At 45.0% G+C, this 19,176-nt stretch overlaps 1 protein-coding gene across 2 annotated transcripts in view; it reads right to left on the reverse strand.

Annotated features, from left to right (window-relative positions):
- Positions 1 to 707: 707 nt before the first annotated feature.
- axin2 (axin 2 (conductin, axil)) overlaps positions 708 to 19,176 on the reverse strand; it is a 34,200-nt gene continuing 15,731 nt past the window's right edge. For both annotated transcript variants that reach the window (XM_080209354.1, XM_080209353.1), the window contains exons 4-11: positions 17,713 to 17,809; positions 14,857 to 14,997; positions 13,161 to 13,672; positions 11,243 to 11,431; positions 9,765 to 10,001; positions 9,421 to 9,525; positions 6,822 to 6,992; positions 708 to 2,994 (exon numbers count right to left, since the gene is read on the reverse strand). In XM_080209354.1, coding sequence (XP_080065480.1) covers positions 2,868 to 2,994; positions 6,822 to 6,992; positions 9,421 to 9,525; positions 9,765 to 10,001; positions 11,243 to 11,431; positions 13,161 to 13,672; positions 14,857 to 14,997; positions 17,713 to 17,809 — 1,579 coding nt within the window. In that variant the 3' untranslated portion in view covers positions 708 to 2,867. The remainder of the gene's footprint in view (positions 2,995 to 6,821; positions 6,993 to 9,420; positions 9,526 to 9,764; positions 10,002 to 11,242; positions 11,432 to 13,160; positions 13,673 to 14,856; positions 14,998 to 17,712; positions 17,810 to 19,176) is intronic.

Genomic DNA, 19,176 nt, shown 5'->3' on the forward strand with positions numbered 1-19,176 from the left:
CTCAAAGTGTGTGAAATTGACCGGAAAGTGATGAGATTATATTTTTTCTCAAGTGTTGCTATAGTCCTTCAACATCAAAAATTCATGCCATAACTATGATCTTAAGTGCTGCTTGGTTTTGTCTATGTAACACCAACAAAAAGACTGTCAGCACTCAGCCAGGTTTCATTTTCAACAACTTCGCCCTTACCTCAAATACATAGTGCCACTCAAACCCTCAACATTTGTAACCTGCAGGCTCAATTATTCTTACCCTTTCCTCCCCAGCCTCTGGTTCAGCTCCACCTCAAACATCTGGCACTTGTTTCCTACCCTACACTCCTTCCCTCACATCCTCCAACACGCTCTTTCCACTTGCGTTCCATCAGACCCCACTCTACTCCTCTACATTCTCCCCAACCCCTTTCGGCTCCTAGTGCTCTCGGGTCTTTATACTTTCCAGCTGGAGCACTACTTTCTGTTCCTTTCTGGCAGATCTCTGGTTGCCTTGGTCAATCCTCTGAGCTCTCTTGGGCCTCACTCTGTCCCCCTTTTCCTGCAGAATCCTCTCTGAAATTCATCTCACCCATCACGAGACTGGAAAATAACAAACTGGAACAGGAGGATACCCACATGGAATAAAATCCAGGACCATGGACCTTAAAATAACAGAAGGGTTCAGCAAATAAAGTAATTTGAAAAATATAAAATTTTAATAAAGGCTACATCTCTTAATAATTACATAATTATTGTACCAATGATTCTTAAATCAAACTCTGTTGTAATGCATAATTTACAGAAAGTAGAATAAAATGCCATAAAACATGGTTACAACACTCAAAAAAAGCATAAAAATATCTTTGTACATAAACCCTTATTAAAAAAGGGAGATGTGACCCTCAATACAGGGTGACACACAGTATTAATAATACCATGCAGGCACAGGTACTGTACTGGATAAACAAGAAACACTAGTAATAGTGTGTAAAACGCTTCACAATATTTACACAAGTACTGTACAAGCTACGTCCAGCAGTTGGCAAAAAGACAGAGTGACCGTTAAGAGTGCATTGGCCGAGAAGAGTTGATACTGGGGCCTGGCCCTTTCTCAGAACGATACTGGGACCTGGTTCCTCCAGGCATTAACACAGGCATGTTTGTTAATTGTTTTCATGAGAACAGCATATGCAGTAATTTCTGCTCTGGTATTTTATCATTCATTTTTCCTTTTCTCGTTACATTGGAATTTTGGATGGGATTTAGTTCCCTATATCTTAAAAGTTTATCACCTTTGGAATTATGAACTTAAATAAAAAAGTCTCTATTACTCTATGGTCCAACTTGGACAGGAAATTAGGCTTTTGCACAACCTCAGCAATACAAAAGCAACCTGGTCCAGTCAGTGTAGATCAGGACACATATTGGCACAGAATCCAGAGTCCTACTGCACCAAGAGAGAGGCCACAGGTAATAGAGACAGAGGAAAACAGTCAAAGCTGCAATCCTGAAATACAGACACAATGTGGTGTTCAATGTCTGAAAGTGAACAGTGTGGATCGCTCCAGCAGAACAGCACTGTGTAACATCCCCAGATCTGATAATGGATCATATTCCCACACACTTGCTCTTTTCTTCTGATTTTCAGCTCCTCTACTTTGGAAATTGGGAGCTGAATTTGCACACGTGATATTAGTGAGCAGCTATGCACCGGTGCAAAGTTCCATTCCTTACATACCCAGTTAAGCTGTTTCTTCTAAATCGGTTTGATTGCTCAACTCGTGACGTTAAACAAAAGAAAAATCAACTCCAACCACATGACATCAATTCTCTGACCCAAGGTGCGCTCTCTCCAAGTAAGCCCTCTGCTGGGAGCAGAGCTTGAATCAGCCCTAGGACCGGGCAGCTTCCACATTTACCCCTCCACTGGTGAGAGATCCAAGAGTTGGCCAACTCTACAATACACTCATTCACTTTACAATCCACATATGCATCACTGTAGTAAGGACATTATCATGGAGTATGTGCAGGAAAGGGAAGGGGTGGTGTGTGTGCAAGAAGAGTTCTGTGGATTTTCCTGGATTTGAAAGGCACTAGACTGCGTGTGTATGTCAAATGGAAGATTGACACAGGCAAGGCTGGTTGTCATTCCTGCCAGACCATTAAGACTTGGTGATGGTTCCAGTATAAATACAAAGCAACATCACGTTATGTTAAGACATGGTCACTCGTTTCAGAGAAAATTCACAGCCAGCTTCACAATTTCACGTGAACTACACCAGAGGAGTGTTCCTCATTATTGTCACTAATGTTACAGGAAGAGGGAGTGGTTGTCACAGAGAGAAGTGGCTGCCAGTACCAATGGAAACGGTGGACACATCATTGCAGTAGTAGCATATCCACAACCCAAATACACAGATGCGAGTTCAATAAATATCAGGATGTGTCACTGAGCAAGGACAATACATTATCTGTTCAGTCCAAAGATGTGTGGGTTAGGTTGATGAGCAATTTATCATGGCCACTTAGTCTCAGGAGATTAGCAGGGTAAATGTACGGAGTTACGGGACAGGGTCTGGGTGGGATTGTTGTCAGTGCAGACTTGACCAAGTCTGCCAAATGGCCTCCTTCTGCATTGTAGGAGTTCTATGCTTTTATAGTCTCTCAGGAAGCCACAGTTATACCTGGATGTCTGTAAGTAACCAATAGTGGTCATTCTTTACAAATGTAGCCCAGTATTTTTATATAAACATTTTTACGATTTTTTACATCCTATGTAAGGCAAACATCACCACAGTTTCTTCATGCCTGAATTCCATTACCTCACAGCTTATTTCATCCTTCTGGAATTTTTCATAATTTGACTTAAAAATTAGTCCTTTTTAAATGAATTAATCGATTCGCTCCACTTTTCCCAAAATCTTTCCCTCGTACATGGGCAGTGTGCTATCATCACTCTGGACTTCTTCAAAAACAGCCCCACAGTCAAATTCATTACTGGCTCGCTTGAAGTAGTACCTGTGCAGAGAGAGAGAGAGAGAGAGAGAGTGGTTAGAACAAGTGAAGCAAAACTGGGTGGGGGAGAGAAAGGGAAGCTAGATATAAAAAGGCAGGCTAAGAGGGAAAAGGAAGAGGACAAAGAAAATGAGAAAAAGAGAAAAAAGGAGCAGGATAGGGAGGGGCAGACAAGACAACAGCATTGGAACAACTAGTGGTTCTCACCCATCACTGATACACAAAGCCCAATAAATCAAATCAAGAAATGGGAGTGAATCCAGAAAGCAAACTATTAAATATTAAACCAGATGAAAACATACAATGTCAATAAGATCCTACTAAATACATACAAATATTCCATACAAGTGTTTCTGCATATACACAGTGAGACAGGACACTTCCTTAATACAAGATCATTTTTTTCCTTACGCCCTTGAAAAAGGGAGAGATGAATTTTTTTTTTTACACAAGTCGATAGTTGTTACGATTTGGAATGCACTGCCTGAATGGTGGCTATTAACTCAAAAGGGAATTGCATAAATACTTGACAAAGAAAAAAAGTCATTGCAGGGCAAATAGGGATAGAAATCTGTGTGTCATGGAAGTGAAAGACATATTTATGATGTCACTAAGACTGCCCATTTCATAGTCTGACTCAGCCCCTGCCTCAGCTCATCTGCTGCTGAAAACCTAACCCATCATTGTAACTACTTCAATGCTCTCTCACATTCAACCCTTTTGTAAACTCGAGGTTATAAACACACTGCTGCCCGTGTCCTTCCTCACACCAAGTCCCGTTCAGCCACCTCCGTGTTTCATAGAATTCTTACAATACAGAAGAAGGCCATTTGGCCCATTGAGTCTGCACTGACAACAATCCCACCCAGGCTCTATTCCCGAACTCCACATACCCTGCTAATCCCGCAGACACTATGGTCCATTTACCATGGCCAATTAACCTAACCCGCACATCTTCGGGCTGTAGGGGGAAAATCGGAGTGCCCGGACGAAACCCACACAGACACGGGGAGAATGTGTAAACTCCACACAGTAACACGAGGCTGGATTTGAGTCCAGGTCCCTGGCGCTGTGAGGAGCAGTGCTAACCACTGTGCCACTCCTGTGAGATACTTCACTTGTGGGTATGCCGGCGTTGGACTGGCGTAAACACAGTAAAAAGTCTGACAACACCAGGTTTTAGTCCAACCTATTTATTTGATAATATACTCACTAGCTTTCGGGGTTACCCCCTTCGTCAGGTGAATGGAGAGTTCTGGCCTCAGACAGAGACTGTCTGTGCTTTATATGCTCTGTCTGAGGCCAGAACTCTCCATTCACCTGACGAAGGGGGTAACCCCGAAAGCTAGTGAGTATATTATCAAATAAATAGGTTGGACTAAAACCTGGTGTTGTCAGACTTTTTACCATACTTCACTTGCACAGCAGAATTTCAGGTGTCTGAGCGCTGGCTACATTGGCTCCTAGGTCTTGCAAAACCAATATTCATCCTGGTTTTCAACTTCCTCCATGGCCTCAGCCTCTCTATCTCTGTAACCCCTTAGAATCTTCCAAGGTATCTGTATTCATAATTCTGGCCTCTTGAACATCTTTAATATTTTTACTCTACCATCAGTTGGCACATTGAGTGGAGAAGGTCCAAACTCTGGAATTCTCTCCTAAACCTCTTTACTACTTTAAGATATCCTCAAAGCCTACCTCTTTGACCATGCTTTTAATATCTGATCCAATAATATCTTATGGAGCTCAGTGACAAATATTGCTTTATAATAAGCCTGGCAAAGCACCGTGGGATGTTAAAGGCGCTATATAAATACACGTTGTTGCTATAGCACTTCCAGCACAGACACAATGGGCCGATTTGACCTTTTTCGGATTGTCGGTTTGTCTGGAATAGAATTTTCCTTTGAGTGCAACTGGTGACCAGGCACATGTCCTGTAAGTTTTGCAAAATATTTTCTCCCCAGCCCCCAAGTTTATAACCCAAATGTAAAATCTGTTACGAACTGCCATGATCAGCAACATTTTAAAATGTAAAATCAACAAAAGCTGTTTTAAAAAACATTGCTTGAGATATTTAAGAGTGGAAGCTTGATGCAGTTGGATTAATACAGCTGAAAATGGGTTTAATGACCAAAATAATTAATGTCTGGACCACAAATTAAGTAACTTAATTTTAAGTAATTAAGAAACATCATACAAAAAGAATTTGCGTTGGTATACAGTGGTCAGTTTTGGGAAATTATATCGCAAGCTTTTGAAAAGATTTTTGTCAATGTCCTTGAACCCTAAAAGATTCCTCTGAGGGTTTGTAAATGAGTGAAAAAGTTCATAATGTCACTTCATTTGATGTGAAGTTTGATTTGATTTACTATTGTCACATGTATTAACATACAGTGAAAAGTATTGTTTCTTGCGTGCTATACAGACAAAGCATACCATTCCTAGAGAAGGAAAGGAGAGAGTGCAGAATGTAGTGTTACAATCATAGCTAGGGCGTAGAGGAAGATCAACTTAATACAAGGTAGATCCATTCAAAAGTTTGATGGCAGCAGTTCGCAGGTGTGTGGCCAGTTTTATGGGTGGGGACACTTTCCAACATGGTGCTATTTACAATCAACGCAAAAGATTTTGGAAACATGATTTGTGCTGCATATAATTTGTATTTGAAAATTCTTCAATATCTGGCACTAAGATTGCCCTGAAAAAGAACCCTACAGAAAGGCAGAGGTGTGTTATTTTTCCCTCTGGCAGCTTGGTGCTGGTGTGTAAAGACACTGAGATTACCCTTCCACTGCAGCAACATCAGTCTCTGATAACACTCTGTATTAATAAGTGTGATTTACATAAATCAGTGATATGGCATTGTACACATCTGTCGGAACAGAGGGAATGAAAAAGACCAAGGCAGATCTCATTAAATCAAAGAATTTGACAGCTGACCTGCTCGCCTCTCATCTCCAAGCTCAAAAAAATGAAAGAAATTGGCTTCAAAGACCCGCTTATTACACAGGCCTTAAAAATAGCAAAAACAAAATCAATGGCAGATGTTACAGAGAGTGCTGAGCACATCATGGGTCAGTTCCTGGCCCCCTTCACTCAGCCAGGCTGTTTCACTAAGTCACCTGCACCTTCACTCCCAGCGCAAACCAGTCTCAAAACAAGAATCCCCAAACACAGAATATTGGTGCAAAGCCTCTTCATCATTGAAATAGACCCAGGACTCCTTCTGGAGAATTTCATGGAGTTTATTGTTTCAACAACAACAATGTGCATTTATATAGAGCCTTTCACACAGTAAATCATCCCAAGGAATTCACAGGAACAATAACAAAATCAAATTTGACACCAAGCGCAAATGGGTTTTAAGGAACATCTTAAAGAGGAGTGAGAGAGAGGTAGAAAACCAGACAGGCTTAGGGAAGGAATTCCTGATCTGAGGGCTGAAGGTAGTGGTGAAGCAAAGGAAATTAGGGATGTACTAGATTTGAGATTTGGAGGAGTGCAGATACGACAGGGGCTAATGGCGAAGGAGATTCCAGAGCTAGGAAGGGGAGAGGATTTCAAAACAAGGGTAGGAATTTTAAATTTGAGGCAATGATGGACGAAGAGCTCCCAAAGTCGAACAGCACAGTCGACACAACTCTAATGTCTGAAAATTAGCCTTCCACACAGCTGGCCCCATACATGCAGCAAACTCCAACAGTCCCATTGAGGAAAGTGGAAAAATTTACACTATGGCACAACAGAATTTTCCCCCACCTTTCCCTCCTCAGTCACCCATATCCCTCTAACCCAGCTCCCAAAATCCGACTAGGTATTCCCAATACCTGTAATTTCCTTTCTTGCTGAGCTGCTCCTTGAAGTGTGCCAGGGTCAGGCTGTGACCTTTCATTATCCGCCGGTACGGAATGTCCTCTCCGCAGAAGAAGTAAGTGACGACCAGCTCACCGGACTGAGCCGCATGCATAGGTGCCACCTGTTTCTTTGGCGCTTTGTGCCTGTGGAGACAAATGAGAGAAAAATCATCAATCGGGGGGTCTCAAATCAAAAGACAAGAAGGGGTTACTGGTGGTGAGGCAGGGAACCGAATCCCACAGACAAGGAGGGGCCCAGATCCCAGTATCTTCCCCATGGCACCATGTCGAGTTTGCTGGTTGCAGCCAGGTCTGTCAGTGAGATGGGAGATACTTTCAGGTGAGGGAGGGTCACTGTTTCACCTCCCTGGTGACTACTGGGTGTGGAACAAACTCCTCCACTATTCTACACCCACTCCCCAACTCCCACACCCCTGGACCTGAACAGCGACCTGACACAATGGTGGGTTTCTTCAATCCCTCGAGAATCAGCAGGGTTTGATAGAAGACATTTCGCTTGTTTATGGTCTCCTGTCACACCTGCACAGAAGGCAATTAGCCCCTAGTGGTCAGTTCAAGTGTTGCTTAACTCAGAGCCATAGAACCCTACAGTGCAGAAAGAGGTCCTTCGGCCCATCAAGTCTATCTGCTTAACTGGCAAATGGGAGCAGGCAGTGAAGACTATTCATGGTTAGTGTTGGTAAAAACATTTGCTTTAGGCATCATCGCATGGTGGCAGATTGAGTCACTTAGCGGCTGGACATAGAGACGGTACAACCTAAAGAAAACATCCGATAAAATGATTGGCAGGTGTTTCTTACTCTCTGGAAACATTTAACCAGCTGTTGCCATATGTACACACTACACTGAGAATAAAAAGGATGATGAAGATATCTGCTGCAGAAACTCAGTATTAATAGAGAGAAAAGAGGAAGACAAAGGGGGCGTGAACTCAGATTAAAAAAACTTTGGTGAAACCAAGGGTCAGTTCAGGCTGAGCTCTGCCTTTCAGTGATTTTTTTTTGTGTGGTTAAAATGCACAATTAGATCACAGGGTCCTGGGGGATCAGCAAGCCAGTATTTGAGCTTCCATCTCAGTCTGTGCACAGGGTTGTCTGGGACTTGGTGGTAAAGACAGCTGTTGAAGTTAAGGTCATCCAATTAAGAATAAAAAGCTACAGTTACTGTGACTTCAAACAACCTCTGCCACACACGGAGAGAGAAGAGAGTGCAAGAGCGTGTGGGGGAAGAGAGAGGGGCACGGTTATTACTTAAGCCACTGTAGTTCTCACTATCCCATCCTGTCTGATCAGCTGAATCCAATAATCATTCAGGACAAAATAAGCTGCTTGATCGAGACATCTGATGTACCATTTTAGAGATTCACTCCCTCCATCACTGATGTAGAGTGGCAGCAGTGTGCATCATGTACAAAATGCACTGCAGCAACTCGCCAAAGCTTCTTTGGCAGAATCTTTCAACACCATGACCTCCACCAACTAGAAGGACGAGGACAGCAGGAACATGGAACACCACCACCTGCAAGTTCTTTTCCAAGCCATTCACCATTCTGACTTGGAACTGTATCGGTGTCCCCTCACTGTCGCTGGGTCCAAGTCCTGGAACTCCCTCCCTAACAGATGCACCTACGCCACAGGAACATCAGCGGTTCAAGAATGCAGATCACCATTGTCTTCTCAAGGGCAAACAGCGATGGGCAATAAACACAGGGCCTAAATCAGCAACACAACATCCCAGAAAAGAATCAATTTTTTAAAAAAATTGAATCTGGCTTCTTGCATTTGACTATTGTTCTCTGAATGAAGGAAATTGAAACAAGGATTTGAAGCCAAACACAATCTTTGTGCATCAAAACATATTGTTCTGCAATGTAACTACCCCTTTTTTGAAATTTAAGATCAATTGCAGTGGAGACTGCTCTTGCTCACTCTTTGATCTGAATGGCTTTTTTTCTCAAATGGGTACTGACTCCTGAAGCTAAAGTGTTCACTATAAACAAAAGGGAAAAGTCTAGTGAAAGCAAAGTTTTTCTTCCTCTCAGCTGCCTGGTTTAGTCTATTGGTGGTTGCAATAAATACATTAAATGTTCTTTACTATTCGCTCCATCACAAGGATCTGATTGGGAATGAAAAGTGAGAAGGTACAACTGTCCACGCCAAGATGTAAAACATTTGTCCACCACCAGGAACTTTAGTGACTCTTGCTTGGGCAGCTGATCTCCGTAAACATTACTTTGGCCTTAATTTGCAAGGTAGCCATCAACCAGCGTTCTGCCCCTGATCCACTGTCTCCCACTGGAAACAGGGCATCAAGTTAGACTCAGCTGAAATACTCCCAGCAGTTTAACAGCAAGAACATTCAAGTTAATAAACGGTAGACAGCATATAGGTACAGCTGCACCCTGCCACAAGTCAGTATCCAGTGGAGGAGAGGACAAAAGGGGAGAAAATCAGGGCAGGATGGGGGAAAAGAGGATAAAAAAATCTCCTGAACTCAGGATGCAGATCATCCCAAACTTAACAAGATGGAGTTTACACTGTTTATTACTTACTCTTCCATAGGAGATGTGAGGAGACCAGTGCTGGACAGAGACAGGCTCACGCCCTGTGACGGAGCTCCATGATTTCTGTCTCGCTGTAAACTTGATGTTGAGTATCTGAAAAATAACAAAAGACAATGTCTGTCAGTGCGTGTGTGTGAGAGCGCGAGAGGAGGAGAGTTGGGGTGAGAAAGGGAGAGGAAACGCAGGAGGGGACAGTGAGCGTGTGAACAGCAGGACAGTCAGTCAGAGACAGACAAGAGAGGGAGCATGGGTGTGTGAGGGGACAGTTGGTAAGAGATCTTGGAGATAAAACTCTTGGTAATATGGGGAAGCAGAATAAGTGAATTCTATACCTTTGCTTCTGAGTTTTGGAAACTTTCTTTTCCTCTTCCAGCCTGCGACGCGCCTCTTCCAATTGAGCGAGTGTGTTTGGTGGTGGGAGGGGCGGCATGGCAGGGTCCTGAATGAAGGGGTGGGATGGCTGAGCATTGCCCCGCTGGTGGGCACTCCCAATGTGTTGCCGACTGATGCGCTCAGCTGTACTGCCCCTCAGACAGTCCGTGACACTTCCTCTCTTCATACACTGGACACTGACGGGAGAGAGTAGTTTGTTATCTTTGATTGATAATCAGTAACCAGCCCCTCATTCTTCATTTGCATGGGCTCAAACTAACTGAACACTGGCGGGTCGTTCAGCTTTGAGAGGCATCGTGCTTCACATCAATCTGACACAATTCAACTTACAAAACCCAATCTACTCACTCTTAAAATAAAGTACTCTGAAGATTCGAGGGCAAGTAATAGTTTTCACAGCCGATAAGAAGGGCCCCCCCGTTAAATAGCACACAGACACAGACACTCTGGCGACAGGGTTTTAAACTCCACCACGACAGCTGGTGGAATTTAAATTCAAATAAATTTGGATTGAAAGTTAGTCTCTGTAAATGGTGACCATGATAACCATCATCGATAGTTGTACGAAGTGATCTGGTTCACTATGCCCGTTAGGGAAGGAAATCTGCCATCCTTAATCAGTCTGGTCTACATCGATGCTTGGTTTCGTTGGTCAGAACATTGAATACAGGAGTTGGGACGTCTTGTTGAAGTTGTACAATTCATTGGTAAGGGCACACTTGGAATACAGTGTATAATTCTGGTCACCCTATTATAGAAAGGATATTATTAAACTAGAAAGAATGCAGAAAAGATTTACTAGGATGCTACTGGGATTTGATGGATTGATGGAGGTTGAGGGGTGACTTTATAGAGGTCTATAAAATAATGAGGGGCATAGATCAGCTAGTCAATATCTTTACCCAAAGGTAGGGGAGTCTAAAACTAGAGGGCATGGGTTTAAGGTGAGAGGGGAGAGATACAAAAGTGTCCAGAGGGGCAATTCTTTCATGCAGAGCATGGTATGTGTCCGGAACAAACTACCAGAGGTAATAGTGGAAGCGGGTACAATTTTATCTTTTAAAAAGCATTTAGACAGTTACATGGGTACGATGGGTATAGAGGGATGTGGGCCAAATGCAGGCAATTGAGATTAGCTTAGGGGTTTAAAAAAGTAAGGGCGGTGTGGACAGGTTGGGCTGGTTTCCATGCTGTAAACCTCTATGACTCCATGACATGTAATTCCAGAGCCACAACAGTGGTTGACTCTCAAAATGCTTCCAGGAATGGCTTCAGCTCAAAGTCAACAAATGCCAGTGATACCCATATCCCATGAGAGAATAAAAAACACAAACATCCCAGTTATACCATCAACACTTGCTCACATTACCACACCGACACAAGCAGTAACTATCCCAGGTAGCAGCTCAGTCTTTACCTGTGAGGCTTGTGCTTGCTGGGCTGTCGTTCACTCTCCAGCATCCACTGCCACACGTTCTGTGCACGGTCTGTCTCCTCACCAGGGAGCTGGGGACTGGACAGAGGCAGAGCTCCCTCACTGAAAATTGGGCTGACACAGTCCGTCGTCACTTGTGTGCTCCTCCTGGGCAAGGAACTGCTCCGACCACTGAGGGTAACCAAAAAGTGAAAGGAACATCAGTGGAGAGCTCTCCATTTCTGCTACTTCAAGGAGTGAGGACCACCTGCACCCAACTCATAACCCCGCAACTGACTCGCAACCTCCAATGAAAATGCTGGCACAAGCTCGGATACAGTTTCAGGAGAGCTGCATACAGTCCAAATTGATCCATTGATTCAGTTTAGACCATAAATTGGACTCGCCAAGTCTTATTTTCTAACCATCCCCTCCTGGACTTTTCCTGACCTCCATTTAAGTGACACTTCCTATCAATTGCCAATAGTGGGTAAACTCCATACCGCATTAAGTGATCTAACCAGGGTCCACAACTCTCCCTGTGCCACAGGTATAAGGAACACTGGAACAGAAGGCCATTCAGCCCCTCGAGCTGGTACTGCACAATTCATTTTGATCTGCCTCGTGGGCCAGTGCTATCATTAACAACTTTCACCCGGTGAAACCTCTGAGGGCCACTTGTTTTCACAGAACTACAACTTCCTCATTATTTAAAGGAGATTAACCTGGTTGGAACAGGCAAACCTTGAGCCTCTCTCAGTGAGCCATCATTCCCCACACAGGTCCAGGGGCTACATGTGACTGGATTATCACCATCAACACTCACACTGCCACCAGCCACCAAGAGGCAACACTCTGGGTATAATCTTGGCTGGGCAAGGATGATCTACTTGTTAAATTTATTTTTTAAGTACATGGAAAAATTACTGTACCCAGATTGTTAACCCATTAATGGTGGAGCTTTGCCCCGGGGAGCCCTGTAATTAGCCATGAGAAGAACAGAATGGATAGGATTGACCATAGTTATAAATCTGTGTGGACCATAGAGAAAAGCAATGACTATATGCTTGGTTTGATGCATAAGTAACATCATTACAAAACACGTTCCATTGACTCTTTGATGCTTCATCAGTGCATTGCCGGAATCCTAAATCTGAGACACCAGCAGATCCCAGCCCTGTCCATGCTGGATCTGATAACTGGACCAGTATTTCTGACTCAGGGTTCAGAGGAAATAAAGATGAACATAAGAACATAAGAAATAGGAGCAGGAGTAGGCCATCTAGCCCCTCGAGCCTGCCCCACCATTCAATAAGATCATGGCTGATCTGTCGTGGCTCAGTTCCACATTCCCGCCCTCTCCCCATAACCCTTAATCCCCTTGCCCATCAAAAACCTATCAACCCGCGTCTTAAAAATATTGAGCGAGGCAGCCTCCACCACTTCAACAGGCAGAGAATTCCAGAGATTCACCACCCTTTGAGTGAAGAAGTTCCTCCTCAACTCTGTTCTAAACCGCCCCCCCTTTATCTTGAGGCTGTGCCCCCTAGTCCTACTGTCCTTTCTGAGCGGGAAGAGTCTCTCCACCTCTATCCTATCCATCCCATTCATCATCTTATATGTCTCAATGAGATCGCCCCTCATTCTTTTAAACTCTAACGAGTACAAGCCTAGTTTATTCAGCCTCTCCTCAGTTCATTGCCCAGGGCAATACAAGAGGTGCTCATTTCCCAGCATCAAGGGTGTTCGGGCCGAGCTGTGAAACATCCCATGGTTAAATTGTCCACTAATTCACTAACCTGAGTGTCGACATTGGGGTAGTGGAGGGAGTCTAGTCCTCCTTGGGGAGAGGAGAGGAGAGGAGAGGAGAGGTAGTAATGAGAGCAGATAAAACATCAAAAGGAAAAGGATGAGATCTTACCCAAGGGTAAACTGTTCCACCTGGACAGCCGGCACTTCAACCTTTGAATGACTTCGACACTTGGCGTAGGAACAATAGTCTGTGCTGCTGGGACAGAGGGTGCTGGGACAGAGGCACTGCACTCTCTGAGCAGCCTCAGCTTCGATCTGTTCCTTTGTCTTGGGAACAGTGTGGTGGTGGATGTAATGATGGTGGACGTACTTGGTGCTCTGTTTGCAGGCATACGCTTTGCTAGAAAGCCCTGGAGCTGGTGCCTGGGGCCCCAGGGCCGGTTGAAACTTTATCCCCCGGAGACAGTCTGGTGCCTGGGAAGGGGGAGAGTATCTCCCCACTCCTGGCGATTGGCAGCCCGGCGTTTTCAGCACCCGTGACAAGTGGTCATCCAGGATGGTCTGCGGGTCGTCATCACAGCTTCCAGAGGGCAGGAGAGCCAATGGGTGCAGCTGGTGCTGAGGGGGTGTGGGTTCTGTTTCTGTTTTTACTGCGGGGAGTTCACCATCTTCACCTTCATCCTGCAGTCGTACAGAAACAGGGCTTTTAATATTCACCAAGAGAGGTCACTAAATCTACACAATGTTTCCATAACCCTGACTAAACCCCAAACTCTACAACGGCTGCCATTCAACAACTGCTCTCCTGCATCCAGTCTTGTTCATCACTAGCCTCTATCCAGGAACTCCCTATGCCCAAGCCCTCTTTCACATATCCCTCTGCTGCCTCCTTTCACCCGACCTTCACATTTCTCCAACTTCTTCCTCCTGCCAACCAGCTTTCATGCATGACCAATGTGGGCAACATGGTGGCAGTGGTTAGTTCTGCTGCCTCACAGTGCCAGGGACTCGGATTCGAATCTCGGCTTGGATCATTATCTGCGCGGAGTTTGCACATTCTCCCCGTGTCTGCATGGGTTTCCACCAGGTACTCCAGTTTCCTCCCATACTCCAAAGATGGGCAGGTTAGCTGCATTGGCCATGCTAAATTGTCCCTTAGCATCCTGGGATGCGTAGGTTAGGAGGATTAACAGGGTAAATATATGTGGGGTTACAGGGATAAGGTAGGATCCTAGGTGGGGATTGCTGTCAGTGCAGACTCAATGGGCTAAATGGCCTCCTTCTGCACTGTATGGATTCTGTAACTCTAATTCCAAGGGTACATCCTGAAGAGGCTTATTTAAAGGCTAGCTGCTTGGCTGAGAATCTCCCAAGATTGGCGGATTTCATATCCTGTTCTGAACTCATTGCCAGCTGAAAGGGCAGAAGACCCAACGTTGCACCCAGTACCATCTGCCCTACCCAGAAGTGAAGAGGGAGGGTGAAAATAGGTTCCAATTACCTCAGCCTCTTCCCACACAATACCAGATAAACACAGACATCGTGCCAGCCCAGTACAAGGGCTTTATTTGCAGAGACTGTGTGAGGGTCTCATTATAATGCAGGCACTTTATTTCCTCAAACTGTCCTCACTGCCGTTCAGCATTTTAAAAGGGATCACGAGATTACACTGATTGGAGAGAAATCTAACAGAATCAGTAGTTACACAGAGATGTTTCATGCAGTATGATGATTCTAATTGCGTTTTAAAAACCCAATTAATTTCTGCCATAATTTCTTGGGAGCTGCAAGTTTCAAGCGATTAAAATTAAAATGACTTTACCCCCTCCGCCCACTCCAGTCCCTGGGTGAGTTTACTATCCTACCTCTTTAATCTGCTTCAGTCTCTCCTCCAAGCTGTCCATGGTGTCTCGCTCCTGCTTGAGCTTCTCCAGCCGAGAGATGAGCTGAGTGGCAAAGGCTGCTGGGTCTACAGGAGTCATCTCCTTCGGAAGGCGGTGAGTTCTCTACGCGGAACAAGAGCACAACAGATAGACAATGTTTAGCTGTCTTTCCATCCGCCCGCACATTTTGGAAGAGGGGGTGGAAGGGAGAGTTGACAGAAGGGGGAGAGGGTGAGGCTGAGAACAGAACAGAAGGGGTGATAGAGAGAGCAAAAGATCAGGGAAGAGAAAAAGTGAGAGAAAGAAAACAGAAGCGATGCTTTTGTTCTTTTTCTTTTAATGCGTTTGTGTGTTTGGATAGAGGCAGTTTCTCTGCTCATTGCGATGAGCTGGGGATTTTATGAGCTTCTTACAGTGGCCTCATGGAGCGACATCCTTCCCAGCAGCACTGGCCTAGGGCAAGAGCAGTTGGTTGTCCTGCTCATTCCCTCTGTAGTACAACCAGCTCATCAGTAGCTTCACAGAGTCTCGAGCTTCTTCAAAGAGTGTTGTCTAACATCAAAAAACATGAAGGTGGGAGGGAAGAATCTTTAACTGAAGTGGGTTATAAACAGAAAATGAAAATTAAAAAAAAGATGGAGGGAAGATGGAGTCAAACGGGTGCAGATCAGAGAAAATGTGGTAATTTATTTCCTGACTGCACGCTGGGGTAGCTTTGAGGATCTGTTGGCTCAACAGCTCCTGTGTTCTTTTTCACACTCTCACTCCACTTCTGTCTTCTTTGTAAAGCGTGAAGAGAATCAGCTTCAGGCTACTTGTGCTACACTGCTGGGCCCGGCTGCCTAAAGCTGCAGCTATCAAGGGAGGAGGGGGGCGATTGTAAATCGGGAGCAGAAAATTGCAGGCAAGGCAAGGTATGGTCTGCAGCAGCCCAGCAAACGAAGAGAGGGAGAGAAACAGAGAAACAGACTATCTCTTCCTCCCGTCGGTCTCTCGCACTCTCCCCCAGCACCTACTCCAGGCTCTCATCTTTTTAAGCTGGGCACCGTACCCACCCAATGAAGCAAAAAAGCCTTCTCTAAGGCAACCGCACAGCAGCAGCAATGATGCAGGGGCAGAGAAAGGAGAGGCTCTGTTGGAAGTTGTCACTTTACACACTAGCTGTCTTCTATTCAGCTCCTGATCAAAGCACAGCCTGGCAGAGAATGTCGATTGGGGAGCCCCAGGACAAAATAATCTCATTTCCAAGCTCGGGCAATAGAACATACGTTGTTTCCAATTTTTGTTTTTTTTTAAAAAAAAAACACATTTTGGAGACAACAGTTTGCGAAACCTTTGAAAATGATTCCTATGCCAGTGATTGCCTTTTGCTTGGTTTGGTTGGTATGAATGTTTTGGGGTGGTGTTGGGCGCTATGGAGGCAGCACGCAGGGCAGTCACTATGGCAGGGCACTACGGAGGCGGTATGCAGGGGGCACTGTGTGGCAGAGCGCTATGGAGGCGATACACACGCAGCACCGTGGGGTAGGGCGCTTTGGAGGCAGTACACAGGGCGGTTACTATGGCAGGGCACTATGGAGCGGTAGACAGGGGGCACCATGTGGTAGGGGACTATGGAGGCAGTACACATGGGGGTACAGTGTGGCAGGGCATTTTGGAGGTGGTATGTGGGGGTGGGGGGGTGGGGGCGCGGTGGTCACTCTGGTAGTCCAGAGTGCTATGGAGGCAGTACATAGGGGGCAGCAACGAAACTACCCAAGACCTGACAATACACAGTTTCAATCTGCTAAACACCCAGAGAGGAACTCCCAGTCCAAGTGAATATAGTTCCAGCTGACAAAGTCACACAATATTCTTGAGAATTGTCCAAAGTATCTGTGATGCAATAAATGTGTTGCATCTTACTGGGGAGAGAGACTTAAAAACAACCATTTAAGTAGAACCAGAACCTCCCCAGACTATACAGGAATGTCTCTCTGGGGTTCAGTACCAGGGGCACTGACTCAATACACACCAACTGTTGCCAAATAGATCAGGGCAAATTCCTTAGGTTTGGTTCCTTCTGCATTCTCAAGAGCGAGTATTCCAAACACACAGATGTAGATCCAGGGCCAGATCAAAGGGCTGCCCCAAGCATATCTGAAGTCAAGTTTATCCAATTTGTACCAGATCTGAGCAATGAATCTGCCCGTGATCTTGTCACATTTCTATGTTGCAGCAACCTGGTCTGGTGGAATCAGTAATGAAGACACTCAGTACACACTGCTGCTACTATCTACAAGATGCACTGCAGCAATTCACCAAAGATCCTTAGACAGCACCTTCCAAACTCACTTCCATCTAGAAGGACAAAGGCAGCAGATACATGGGAACATCACCTGCAAGTTCCCCTCCAAGCTACTCACCAGCCTGACTTGGAAATATATCGCCGTTCCTTCGCAGTCGTTGGGTCAAAATCCTGGAATTCCCTCCCTAACGGCATTGTGGATCAACCCACAACACGTGGACTGCAGTGATTCAAGAAGGCAGCTCACCACCACCTTCTCAAGGGTAACTAGGGATGGGCAATAAATGCTGGCCCAGCCAACAATACCCATGTACAATGGATTAATAAAAAAATTACACTAACACACACAGCCTAAATATTGTTTCCCATACAACAACTTCTGTTTATATAGTGCCTTTAACATTGCAAAATGTCCCTGACACCTCATAAGAATGCAAAGCAAAGGTGATGTTATAAGGAGACAATAGAACAGGTGTTCAAACTCAGTGAAAAAGGAAGGTTTTAAGGGAGATATTGAGAAAACGGGTCCCAGAGGGGCACTGGATACTTACAGGAAAGTGAGGTAGTGAAACTTGGCCATTAGCCCTGACGCTGCGCTGCATTTCCCGCTGTTGCTGCTTCTTCTGCCGGTATGGAGGGATCCCATCTCTGCAAACCAAAGAGAAGGTGAGCGGGGTCTAAAAGCATTTACATTGAAGTTTTGTGTTATCAAGGTGAATAAGGCAACAAGCACTTCAGGAAGCTCATTTCCATCCTCCTGTATAAACCACTCCCTGCAATGACTCCCTTGCCCCCCTCAAACGCGCACACACAACACCATTGTGCACTGAACCCCAGTTCCATTGTGCACTATGTCACTTTGCTAATCTGCTCGATCTGATGCACCAGGTGCTGCTGTCAAACTGGTTCCTCAGTCATTTTAAGACAGGGAAAGGGGGCAGCTGCTATAACACCCCCACCCACACCAACCCCTGTCCAAAAGAGCACCATATTTTACTCTAACATTACAACTCTAAAGATGGCTGGGGTCCTTGAACAGGAGATGTTCACTCACACCCTGATGCTAGCCTTCCTCGTCCATGCTCTACAGTTGTTGATTGGCTGGACAGGCAGATCCTTGGATGAAGGTTTTAGTTCTCGAGCTATAAGCCTTTCTGTTTGAACCAGTTGCATCAACCCCTACTCACAGGCCACAGCTGAGGTTTAATGTTACAGGACTACTGACTGGATTGCCACTCGAGGTGATGTGAAAGCAGCGCGGGTCAGCGGCTTAGAGATTCAAGGTTCACTCCAAAGGCTCAAGCACAATAATCCAGAATGACACTCCCAATGCAGTACTGAGGGAGTGCTGGAGAATTGGAAGTACTGCCTTTTTGGACAATAAATAAATTTAAGACCTTGTCTAATCTCTCGAGTTGACAATAAAGATCCCAGGACACTGTTCTGAGGAACACCAGGGAATTCTCACCAGTGCCTTGACCATTATTTATTGTTAAAGAAGCATCATAAAAGCAGATTATCAAATCAGTCATCTCTGATATTTGCAGGAGCTTGCTATGAACAACATTAGGGTGGCACGGTAGCACAGTGGTTAGCATTGCTGCCTCAGTGCCAGGGACCTGGGTTCAATTCTGGCATTTTGCATGCTCTCTCTGTATCCGCATGGGTTTCCTCCGGGTGCTCCAGTTTCCTCCCACAGTCCAAAAACGAGCAGGTTAGGTGGATTGACTGTACTAAATTACCCCTTAGTGTCCGAAGATGTGTAAGTTAGGGGGATTAGCAGGGTAAATACATGGGGTTAGGAGAATAGGACATGTGTAGAATGCATTGTCAGAGAGTTGGTAGAGTCAGGTGGCCCAATGACCTCTTGCTGCACCGTAGAGATTCTCTAATTAGCTGCTGCATGTCCCACATTACAACAGTGTGTATTAGTAGTACTTAATTGGCCATGCCTTTCTTCACAGGTCTTACCTATCAAAAAACAGTTGAATTTAGTTAGCAGCTTTAAAATAATA

The sequence above is a fragment of the Carcharhinus amblyrhynchos genome, chromosome 21, assembly GCF_965287045.1.
Source record: "Carcharhinus amblyrhynchos chromosome 21, sCarAmb.v2.hapA, whole genome shotgun sequence".
NCBI classification, from domain to species: Eukaryota; Metazoa; Chordata; class Chondrichthyes; order Carcharhiniformes; family Carcharhinidae; genus Carcharhinus; species Carcharhinus amblyrhynchos.